This window comes from Delphinus delphis, chromosome 7 (assembly GCF_949987515.2).
Source record: "Delphinus delphis chromosome 7, mDelDel1.2, whole genome shotgun sequence".
NCBI classification, from domain to species: Eukaryota; Metazoa; Chordata; class Mammalia; order Artiodactyla; family Delphinidae; genus Delphinus; species Delphinus delphis.
Window position 1 is genome coordinate 7,072,251 of NC_082689.1, and position 12,483 is coordinate 7,084,733.

The 12,483-nt window shown below is 50.5% G+C and overlaps 1 protein-coding gene across 1 annotated transcript in view; it reads right to left on the bottom strand.

Annotated features, from left to right (window-relative positions):
- INPP5D (inositol polyphosphate-5-phosphatase D) overlaps nt 1-12,483 on the bottom strand; it is a 130,957-nt gene that overhangs the window by 8,586 nt on the left and 109,888 nt on the right. The window contains exons 19-24 of the mRNA XM_060015914.1: nt 10,564-10,653; nt 7,995-8,108; nt 6,574-6,656; nt 5,378-5,465; nt 1,530-1,679; nt 325-421 (exon numbers count right to left, since the gene is read on the bottom strand). Of these exons, the coding sequence (XP_059871897.1) occupies nt 325-421; nt 1,530-1,679; nt 5,378-5,465; nt 6,574-6,656; nt 7,995-8,108; nt 10,564-10,653 (622 nt within the window). The remainder of the gene's footprint in view (nt 1-324; nt 422-1,529; nt 1,680-5,377; nt 5,466-6,573; nt 6,657-7,994; nt 8,109-10,563; nt 10,654-12,483) is intronic.

The window sequence follows — 12,483 nt, forward strand, 5'->3', positions numbered from 1 at the left end:
CCTTCCTAAGGCAGGGACTCCTCCTAATTTGCCTTGGTTTCTCTAGAACCTGACACCTGGAAGTGCTCAGCCAGTGTTTGTTGAACTGAACCGAACTCTGCAGCACAGAAGAGCCTCCCTGGCCTTGTTGCAGTCACACCAGGGGTTTGTGGTTAGAAGCCTCGGAGCTGGAAGCATGACAGGCTTTCCGTGGCCAGCGCTTTCTTTCCCTCTGGGTCCTTGCTTTCTCTCTGCTCCAGTTCCCCACTCCCAGTCCCGGGTCTGCAAAGCCACGCTAGCTTGCAGTGAAGCCCTGGCAACACCCCCCCCACCTCCCCCCTCTACCTGTTGGCAGGTTCCCACTGCTTCATGGGGTCCTGGCTGGTGAGGCTCTTCAGAGACTTGGGTACACTGGACTCATCCCGCTCTGTCTTCACAAAGTCTGCAAGAAAAGGGCCAGGAAAGAGCATGTGAGAGCATGCAAGGGCCCAGCTCCCAGGGTTTGGGCCAGGATGGCAGAGAGGTTTCCGCTGGCAAGCAGAAGCTGGAAGGTGAATAATGGCTGCCTGGGGGCAAATTCTGAGACCTTGTGTGAGTTCGGTGATGGATTAGTTATGCCTGCATGCCTCCAGAGGGAGGAGAGTTGGCACGTGTGACCCAGAGTTGTCATTTCATGCAGCATTTCCAACTTGTTGGTGTCAGCAAGGGATAAAACAGACAAATATGTCTTGGCAGATCTAAATAAAAGAAACACAAGAGCATTTGGTGCCCAAAGCCAACCTGTTCACGAGCTTAATGGGGAACTGGGACCCCGTCTTCATATCTGACTCTGGCTATGGTTGCAGGGGTGCCAAGTCCCCCCTTCAGGTCTACATCCTGCTAGAGAAAGGAGCCCCCAGAGGGCAGAGGAGGAGCCCCATCCAAGGGAGGCAGCACCCATGATGGCCCAGGGCCTTCCCATGAGCAGGGGGTGTCAGACCGTCCCACATCTTGCTGTCTCACTGTTTGTGTGAGAGGCCCCCGTCACGTTTACGGATTTGCGTGAGTGAACCTGCACTTTCCCCTTGGGCCAGCCACTTACTCGGTGTGTGACCTTCAGCCAGTCACTTAACCTCTCTGTGCCTCAGTTTCCTCATCTACCGAACAAGGGTAGCACCTGGCTCTCAGAGCTATGGTGAGAGATAAATGAGACAACGTTTATAAGTTGATCATTTCATAGATCAAGTAGAAAATTAAAGCCCGACGCATTTTAGGCATCGTGATTTGAGTGCTTTTGAGCAAGAAGTAAAGCAAAGAGGAGAAGGAAAAAATGACCTCTTGCCTGTGTGAAAAGGAAGAAAGACTGGGGCCAGGCAAGGGTGATTGTGGCTGTGAGGTGTTGCGGTTCTGTAGGGAAATTCTCGAACCTGCTAAGGGTTGGGCCAGATTGCCTCTGAGATCCCCTCCGATGCTGCATTTCTGTCTGAGGCCACAGCAGAGAGACTATTCCGTTCCCGTCCCCGACCCAGCAGCACTGAAGAGGGAGCAGGGGAGGGGTCGTGCCCACTTACCATAGAGCTTCTCCCTCTTCTTGCCTTGGGAGGTCTGCAGCTTAATCTCCCCCCGGAAGTGACCCATCATCTCTCCGTGGTGGGTGAGAGGCGTGTAGATGGGGAGCTGAGTTTCCGTGGCCTCTAACCGTAGAGCAATGCAGCCCTCGCCTGGGGAGGTGGGGAGACAGTAGTCATGTCAAGACACCCCCCCCCCCCAACCCAGCCCTGCCATTTCACCGGAGAAACACCATGCATTTGGCCTGGAGATTTAGCTCTCCCGCCCAGAGATGATCCTTTGCGACAATGGCCAAGGCAGGGATTATGAAACAAAACTTTCAGAACAACTCCTCAGCAATTGGGGAAAACATCTCAAACCTTACAGCAAAATGAACTCCACGCAGATTAGTGGATATAAAATAAAGTAAATCATAGAAAATCCGGCAGAAAACCAGAATTAAGTACTAATCTGATTGCTGGAAGGAATAACTTCCCAAGGTTTGAAGCAGTGTGAGAAATGACAAAACAACACTGACAGATAGGATAGAAAAGTTTAAAACTTCTGCACAGAGAAAAAACAAAAAGGCAAAGAGGACTGAGTGGGAACATTAGCTGCAGCCAGCTTCACACAGAGGGTATTTTATCTGCACTCCTCAAAATGAAATCTCCAGCAGACAAATGGGCAGATAACCCCACAGACATTTTGCACAGAAAGAAGCGTAGATGGTTGATTTCAGTGCATGGAAACTAGTTCAGTCTGCTGAGCCATCAAAAATGCAAATTAAGGCAGCAGTAAGAGACTCTCCCACAGACATGAAATGAACAAAAGCAGAAGCAAAGGATACCCAGTACCAGCAAGGATCTGGGGAAACCTGTACACGGGGATGTGGCAAGGTCCACAAGGCAAGACAGAGCCTTCACAGCCATCAGCTGGGTGCCGAGCACCAACAACCGCACACATATGTATACCCTTTAGCCAGCAGACACGGGAACTTGCCCTAAAGAGACCACCCAAAAGAATAACAAATGTAGCCAAAGGAAAATAAAGGGTGTCCACAACGAAGAAAAGAGAACCCTCCTCCACTGTTGGTGGGAATGTAAATGGGTGCAGCCGCTAGGGAAAACAGGATGGAGGTTCCTTAAAAAAACTAAAAAGAGTTGCCATGTGATCCAGCAGTCCCACTCCTGGGCATATATCCGGAGAAAACGCTAATTCGAAAAGATACATGCACGCAAATGTTCACAGCAGCACTATTTACAATAGCCAGGACATGGAAGCAACCTAGATGGCCGTGGACAGACGAATGGATAAAGATGTGGTATACGTGCACAGTGGAATACTACTGAGCCATAAAAAAGAAATAACGCCATTTGCAGCAACAAGGACGGACATAGAGATTATCATACTGAGTGAAGTCAGAGACAAATATCATACGGTATCACTTATAACTTATATGTGGAATCTAAAAGATGATACAAATGAACTTACTTACGAAACAGCAATAGACTCACAAAGAAAACAAACTTATGCTTACCAAAGGGGAAAAGGGGTGGGGGAGGGATAAATTAGGAGTTTGGGATTAGCAGATGTAAACTATTGATACTATATATAAAATGGATAAACAGCAAGGTCCTACTGAATAGCACAGGGAAATATATTCAATATCCTATAATAAACCATAATGGAAAACAATATGAAAAAGAATATATATATATATATACACACACACATATAAAACGGAATCACTTTGCTATACATCAGAAACTAACTCATTGTAAATCAACTATACCTCAATAAAAAATAAAAACGTCCACAAAGAGATCCACCTCAGCATTGTTGATAACACTGACAAAAATAATTTGCAGAGCCTCAGTAGTCGTAGTAAGGAGCACTTTAAAAACCGAGGATATAGTAAATCCGTGGAATATTATGACGCCATTAAAAGCAACCGTCATGAAGGCTGGGTCGGAGGATCATGGGAAATGTGTATCATCTAATACCAGGTGAGGAAAGCAGAACATAAATGGTGTCTCTGTGATAATTATTCATATAGAAATCTATGTGTGCCTGTGGATGAACACGGGAGTGGAAAAGCAAAATAAAAATGATTGCTGTAGCAAGGAATGAGATGGCTGGATGATTTTTTTCCTAGCTATTAGTATGATATGCTGTTTGTCAGTATGAATACCAAGAGGAGGAGACCAAGGAGAACGCCAGTGTTTGAAAAGAAAATGGAACCGTCAGACCTGTGTTCCCGTTTCCTGCCAGCAAACCTCCCGACACCCTGGCACCCACGTGGATCCTCTCTCTTTGCTCCATCACAGTCCTCGGGCTCTGCCCGCCCCTGCCCTGGTGCAGGGACCCTCTTCCCAGTGCTGCACTGGGAGGGAGTGGAGGGCACGATTCTGGAGCTGGGCTGCCTAGGTTCAAGTCCAAGGTCACAGAGCAGCTTGTCAAACTCACTCAGTGGCTGTGTGACCTTGGACAAGTCACTTCATTTTCCCACCTCTGCAATGAGGGTGGTGACGGAACGTACATCCAGAGCCTGCACCGTGGGTGACAGACACACCTGGGCACCCTTCCTGTCTGTAGCCTCTTTCTGCTTCCCGGCTTCCATTGATCAGCATTAACCCCCCTCAAATTCCTTCCATTGAAAACAAACACCCTCCCTGGACCCAGCTGCACATCCTGGTCTCTCATGCCCTCGGCCTCCCCACCCCCGCTCACTCCCTCGCCGTGCACACGGCTCTCCCAAGCCCACAAGTCCCCAAGTCCCTCTGTCTGCAGGACACTGGGCTTTATTTGGTTGGATCCCTCGGCCACATTTGCTATCACAACCATGTCGTCTTGAACAGCTCTGACCGCGTCCCCGATCCCAGTCTTTGGCGTTCCTCCCACTTCTCTGGCTGAACCGTTTTAGTCTCCTTTGCCTGCTACTCACCACAGCCAGTCCAGTTCAGGAAACGGAAACATTAACCCCAGCAACTCAAACCACAGGTTCAGGGCCATGCTCGACCCTATTCCCCCGATTCCCGTGGTCAAACAATTTCCCTTCTCAGTACCTCTCAATTTTAACCTGTCTCTCCATTTTTTTTTTTTTTTTTAACCATCGCTGCTTTCATCCTGGCTCCCTCATCTCTCGTGATGATCGCTGCAAACGCATATTCCTAAGACGCAAAGCTGACCATGTTGCCATCTGGCCTGACTCTTCTGCGGCTCCCTTCCGTCCCCAGGATACGATATCTACCCCTAGCCTGTCTTGTATGGGTCTGGCTCCAGACTCTCTTTGCCTACCTGTCCCCTCACTCCACGCTCTAGCTGCGCTGAATGTACCAAGTGCAAGGGCAACCTGGAGCCACGGACAGGCTGAAGATTTTACAGAAGATGGTGTCTCTCTAGGAGGACCGTTACCGGGGCCACAGGCATTCTCAAGCCTGCCTGGTCTGGGCACTGAGCAATGCCGGGAAGACCTGGGTTCAAATTAGGACTCAGCCGGTTACAACCTGTGTGACTTGGGCAAGTCACTTCACCTTTCTGAGCCTCAGTTTACTTATCGACTAACTGAGAGAACAGTATCTGCTTCACAAGGTCATGTCAGGATCAATCAAGTAATACATGCAAGCACCTAGCACGGAATCTGACACAGGAAAGGCTCCATAGGTGGGAGGTGTTGTGGCGGCCCGCTGTCAGTCCCAGGAGCCTGATGGGGTCAGAAGGATAGCTTTCCAGTATCTGTCCCTCTGGCAGCACAGGGATGGGGAACAGAGCAGCCGGTGGGCTTTTGTGAAGGAGATACCACTGCTTCCCTTACATCAGAGGCCTCGATCAGCAGGTGTGACACCTGCAGCCCCTGTCCTGGAACCCTTACCGTAGGATTCGTCACTGTCAGAGGACTTAATGCTTATCAGGATGTGCTGGTCCAGCAGGTACTCGGGGTCAGAAATGATGGGCTTCAGCTGCAGAGAGAAGGGCACAGGATTAACTTGGACAGGTGGGGGACAGGTGGGTGAGGGTTGCCAGCCCAGAGGAGGGGAATGCATGGGAAAAAGGACTGTAGACGTTCTTTTTAAACAAATTCGAATCCCTGATTTTCTTGCCCCTAGAGAGCAGGAAGGAACCCATGTGTCCACCCTGCACAGCAAGGCGGGCTTAACCCCGTCACACTGCGCCCCGGCCCCGGGGAGAGGGCCTGGCTCCAAACATGCCTCACCCCCCTGCCTCCCTGCCCTTCCTCTGCCCACCCCAGGTCCAAGGGGGATGCGGCCGGGCCGATACACAGACTCTGGTGGGACCAGGAGCCAGGTCTGAACGCACCCCACTCCCTGCCCCCCAGCAGGGTACAGCCCTCTCCTCGGCCCCCTCCCGGGGTGGAGCTGCATTGAAGGGGGCACCATGGGGCCTGCCCTCCATCTGGGCAGGAGGAGGCCTGTGTCCACCTGCAGCGGAGCCCCTCGCGTGGGCCTGGACTGTCCTGTGGGTTGTTGGAGGGTGACTCCGCGAGGGACAGACACACATCGTGGATTCACTCCTACATGCTGGCTACAGCTTGTGACCTTCTCACACCTTAAGCCTTCCTCGTGCAGACCCCAACACAGTAAGGCCTAATGAAAAGGTCCCAGGCTGCCCCTTTCCTTTCCATCCACAGATACCAAGACACCCCTTGTGCAGGCCTCTGGGTGCATGCTGACTGACAGGATGGACTCTATCTCCATTCAGAAAGTTCCAGAACATCAGTGCAGCCGCGTGACCATGAACAAGCCTCTGTGGGATCTGCTTCCGGTCCTTTCTCTGTAAAGTCACCTGGTCAGATGAGGCACCCTCCAGATCCCGTCCACAATCCATCAGGGGAATCGAAATTCATTTACGAATATTGGGGCCACTAGGCTCAGGCCCATGTTTAACCACTGCTGGGAAGGGCGTCATAAGCTGCCTTGAAAGAGAGGCAGCCTCTCCTGCATTTGGCCCGTGGGATTCCCACCCCCTCTGGTCAGGCCCGGCCAGAGCTCCGCCACTGGCCAGCAACGCTGGCTGACGAACGTAAAATCCTCCCTGTTCTTGAATTACCTTTGGAAGGGTCTCGCCAAACTTCACTACCAACTCCCCTTCACTTCCTTCTTCATTTTCTCCTTCCTGACTCTTGACGAAACCTGTCCGAGGATAAGAAGGCTGGCTTTCAGAAAACAGCACAAGAACCGGACAGAGAAGACTCCTTGGGTTGTCCCACCAGGACCAGTGAAGAGACCCTCCTTCCTCTTGTATCTGCAGGGGCCGCAGCACCGTCTAGGAGTCAGGCTTGTCGGGGATTTTGTTTTGGTGCACGGGATGGTCATTTGCCAACAGGGTCTAATTATTTTTAGGAGACTCAGAGATTCCCCTCCTTTTTGGCTCCACTTTGCAACAAACCAGGCAACAAAGAAATCATCACATCACAGGCAAGGAGATTAGGAAACATGATGGTTCCTCCCACTCAAGATAGCAGCCTTTTGAAATGCTAATTTAAGCTTCCTAATATGCTGTTTCCATAGAAATGTATGCAAATGCCTTGATATTTTATTAAAAACACCCGCACAAAAATCCTCATCATTTTTGGAAGTGCTCTGCCCTTGCTGGGTGAACTGGGACCTGGAGACTTCCTGGAGAAGGCGGATCTGTCACCAGCCCAGGCTGGGTCTGAGGAGGAATGAGGGCGGGGCAACACTGCAGCTGGTGGCACAGGTGGTCCTGTTCCCAATTTCTGGAAGCATCTGTCATCCCGTCACAAAATGCCTCCTTCTGTGGCGTTGGTTTGCCAGCCTCTCCCCCCACCCCCCAGCCCCCGACCATCTCAGCAAGGAGAGCTAGAAACCACACAGGTGCCCTCACCGTGGGACAGCTTTAGACAATATGCCTAGAAATGTCACCTAGAAAGGGTGTTTCCTAAACAGTTTGTGTGAACTGCTGCTGGCTGTTGGGCGGCCGTCCATCTCTAGTTTGCTTTTGGATGCTCAGACCACCTGAGAAAGATGCCTGTGATGTAGCAAAGAGCAGAGGACCCCGGGGCAAGAACAAGCGATTACCAGCAGCCGCTCTGGCCCCAGCACTGGCTTCCACAAGCTCTGGACCTTTGCGCAAGACCCTCTGGTTGAGTTGGAGCCCCGGCTTGGAGGACCCTCGAGTGGGCTAAACTCTGCCCGGAGGGGCAAGGAGAGGGTCCAGCTGCCCAGCTGTCTACAAGGGGCCGAGGGGTCTGTGCACCAGTGACTGACCCGTCCCTGGGGCTGGAGCAGCAGTATCGCGGGATACTGGGGGCCCCTGTAGTAACTGGGTGTCTCCTTGTACCGTCCACCTGCACCTGCAGCCCCACTCTGTGACACCCCCCCCCCCCGCCCCGCTTTGAGGCTGATCCGTAGTCTTTCCCAGAGAGCGGAGAAAGGCACCATCAATGACAAGGCTTTTGTGGAAGAGCCGTGCCTGTCCCCCTAAGAGGCATTTCAGCAAGCACGTACTCTCCAAGCAGCTCGAGTGGAACTCCAGGTAGAATTTGGTCTGGGATTTGGTCTTCAGTGTGGCGTAGCACCTGAGAAACTCAATCTGCCCTTGGCTGTCGACAGTCCCGGGGCCTGGAACAGGTGAGAACAGAGATTCGGTTCCACAACGTGTCTGGAGATGGAGTGTTTCAAACCAGCCCCCGGACACCGAGCTCCTTCCTAGGGTCCAGGGAAGTTGAGAGTCTAAGTGGAAGGAGAGGTTTCTCCTGAAATCCCACCACCCACACCAAGCATCCCCGATGATGGTAACAGCCTCTCTGACGAATCAAAGCTGGTGCAGAGCAGAGCGGGAAGAGTTCTACGCTCAGCTTTGCCACTAAAGTTGTATGGCCTTGGGCAGCGCCCTCAATGCCTCAGCCTCCCCATGGGTTCTTGCAAAGAGAGCTTGTGTACTGACTGCTCAGGCGCCTGACACCCAAATCTGTCTCATTTCTTTTTTTTTTTTTTTTTTGCCCATTTTTATTTATTTTTTTACATCTTTATTGGAGTATAATTGCTTTACAATGGTGTGTTAGTTTCTGCTTTATAACAAAGTGAATCAGTTATACATATACGTATGTTCCCATATAATCTGTCTCATTTCTAAGTTCACGTAGTGAGGGATGCCTGTCCCCCTTCCTCGGGCAAAGTTACCCCTGCTGCTTACTCTGAGCTCCTTCTGTTTACCTGTACCCAGGTAACTTGCAGGTATGCTCTTCATTTAGATGATGCTTTTGCAAGTGTCCTTAGGCTGGCTTTGAACAGTGTTCTGTCCCTCCATATAAATTCTGAGCCACCAGAGAGCAGGGACACACATTCCCTTCCTCTATCCCTCCCATCCTTCCTGCTTTCCTTTCTTTTTCTTCTTCCCTTTATTGAAGACAAACTGACAAATATAATTGTGTATACTTAAAGTGTACAACGCGGTGACTCGATATACATATACACTCCGAAATGATTATCAAGATCAAGATAACTAACACATCCGTCACCTCATATAATTAACTGTGTGGTAAGAACGCTTAGGATCTACTCAGCAGATTTTAAGTGTACAATGCCGTATCATTACCTATGGTCACACCAAGCTGAATTTTAGATCCCTGGAAATTACTCATATTATAACTGGAAATTTGTACCCTTTGACTTACATCTCCTCCCCACAACCCCACCAGCTCCTGGCAACCATCATTGTACTCTCTGAATGAAGCTGGCTTTTTTTTTTTTTTTTTAAAAAAAGATTCCACGTATAAGTGATACTATATATGTATCTTGTACTTGTTTTTCTGTCTGGCTTATTTCACTTAGTCTTCCTTTCTTTTTTTAACTCCCCAGCACCAAGGCCAGGCTCTGCTTGGGTAGACGTTCAACCAACGCTCAATCCCGGCAATCGGTGTTTGTGAGCATCTGCTGTGTGCCGAGTCCCAGTGGAGGGAGGGCAAGGCTCACTCTAGGGATGTGATGAGGGTCCTCATCAAGGCTGTGATGCATAGGCTGCCCCACCAACGCTGTAGGAACTCAGAGACAGGAGAGATGGGTGGGGATTGGAGAAGAGGTGGAAGGTTCTGGAAAGGCACAGTGACCCGAGCTAGGAAAGAGGCAGGATGGTGGGTCAAGGCTTGTATTGAGAGTGGAGGTCACACTGCTGGGGCCATGGATGTTAGACCCAACAGCCTGTGGGCAAGAGTGTCCCAGAAGACAGGGTTCCAGCCTCACCTACACCCCTCAGGGCACCAAGGACACAGAGGAATACAGGCTTTTCCAACCTGTATTGGGCCCTGCACTCAGCCCTCCTAAATGATGTCTGCTGACCACGGAAGTGGGGGGTGGGCAGAGGAGGTGACAACATGGCTCCCCGGTCACCCAGACCCAGGGCTGGACGTGCCACAGACAACACCCAGACCCCTGCCGGGACAAGGCTGGCCTGGCTACCAGGGCCGAGCTGGATTGCTTGAAAAATTACCTGCAAATCTATGGAGTATTATTAACTCTGATGTTTCCCCAAACTCAGTCACCCACATCCTATCTTCACAATTTTTACCGCCTACCACGCACATGCACCAAGATTGACTTAACGTTTTCTTTAAATAGACTCGCTTTTAAAACTTAAATAATCGTATTTAAATAAAAAGGTATATCATAAGACTAAATGGAAAACCAGTGTTTCTTGCCTTACACAGAAGAGTCATATTTAAAACGTATTAAAATAAATGCCTTACTAATAAATGTTCATCCATGTCCCACCCGGAATTGTCTTTGGTGGCACATGTGCCGCAACCTTGGAAAACACTCATTTCCCCAACTTTAAAGACTGTATTAACACTGAAGCTTAAAAAAAGCTGGCATATTTGCCAAAGACAGCAAGAACATGCTCTGGACTGAAATCATGATGTGGTTTGGACGTGAAGGGACCCGATGGATGGACTGTGGACTTGCCTGGAAGGATAAACCTTTATCTAACACAGACGACTGATTGCTGCAACCAGAAGATGAGCACCCAGGCCTTCTGTCCGCATGGAGAACAGAGGGATGGACACCACCCACCGCTTACCGTTCTTGGAGACAAACTGGGAGGTGACTCCTGCCTCAAATGTGGCAAAAACAGGGCTGTGGTCACTTGTCATGATGTCACTGGTGCTGCCTGCAGGGGAGGGAAGGAATTTCTGAGCAGGGAAGGAGAAACCCTTCTGGTCAAGCCAAGGATGGCAAACGCATGGCAGAAATCAACTTGCACTTATGGAAGCCTCCAGAAGTGTCATGGTTTTGTACCTGTTGCTCCATTGACCTTCCATAACCACGCTTGAAAGTAGTGAAAGCGTGGGACCCTGTCTCCTCCATGGCTAACTGTGGCTGTAGTAGTTTTTCCTAAAGACTTGTGAGTTTTTAAATATATAGATCACTGCGCGTATGAACTGTGGAGCTTTTTCTGGTCTCAGCATTTTGTTGTATTGATGAAGCACTCACAGCCCAGAGTGGGATGGGCATTTAGGGTCACTGAGCCCATCGGTGAGAAGTGGCACCTTCCACTGAAGGTGCCATTTCAGGAGAGAGTAGAAGGTGATAAAGTGCAGACGCTGAGTGCAGACGATGTTTTTAAGGAGCTTCGCGCTTAGATGAGAAGGGAAGGCAGCAGAGCATGTTTGGAGGGGTTAAGAGAAAGAGCAGAGGTCTAGGAATCCTGAGTACCATGTGCTTTTGATATGTCATGTGGAAATGTCTGGCTGGGTACTCAGGGCTGGAGATCTATCTTCAGATTTGGAGTCATGATGTTAGGTGGAAGCAGAGGCCTAGAGGACGTTTTGGCCCCGCCGGGAAGACATGAAGGATGACAAAAGATGAGGATGAAACTCCAGGACACACCTAGCATCAGTGGGCAAAGGAGACACGGCACAGGAGACCGAGAAGGCAATAAACATATATAAGTCCTTCCCAATAAAGCCTTTACAAATCGGCAAAGAAAAAATAAACATACCACTCCTCTACCAACCAAAGGATGTGGGCAGAAAATTCACAAGAGAAATATAGATGGCCAATAAACAGGAAAAAATAATTGCTCGCTTGCAAACAACCATCAAAAGACAACTTAAAACAACAGTGAGATGGATGGAGAAAGAGAATGAGAAGAAGAAAGACAGTGGGATGCTGGGACTGGGGACAGTGGGATGCTGGGACTGGGGACAGTGGAGGTGCTGGGACTGGGGACAGTGGGGATGCTGGGACTGGGGACAGTGGAAGTGCTGGGACTGGGGACAGTGAAGGTGCTGGGACTGGGGACAGTGGGGATGCTGGGACTGGGGACAGTGGAGGTGCTGGGACTGGGGATAGTGGGGTCGCTGGGACTGGGGACAGTGGAAGTGCTAGGACTGGGGACAGTGGGGATGCTGGGACTGGGGACAGTGGAAGTGCTAGGACTGGGGACAGTGGAGGTGCTGGGACTGGGGACAGTGGGGATGCTGGGACTGGGGACAGTAGAGGTGCTGGACTGGGGACAGTGGGGATGCTGGGACTGGGGACAGTGGGGTCGCTGGGACTGGGGACAGTGGAGGTGCTGAGACTGGGCTAGAAAGAGAGCATGAAGCAAAGGGCCCAGGTGAAAAGCTTATCCAGGCAAGGAGGAGGGCATCCTTTCCCCAAGACAGGAGGCAAGGTGTAGGAGGAGCAGCAGTCTAAAGCATGCTTGGCCATTGGCAGGAAGAAATCAGCGAGGATCCGGTGCTGTGTGAAGCGGGAGATGACGGAGGAGCAGGGGTCAGGCTGAGTGAGGGGCTACAAGTTTGTGGTGGCAACAGAAGAGGAGAAGTTAAAGGGTGGACAAGCAGAGTTTTAAAAAATGTTCTTAAAAATACTTTAGATGTTTATTGACCGTGATAGCATTAGCACTACAGTAACTGTGCCTGAAACCTGGGAGGTGGACTCCTACCTAGGTGGCCTCCCTATAACCACGCCCTGTGGGTCCACCCTCCCACAGTGA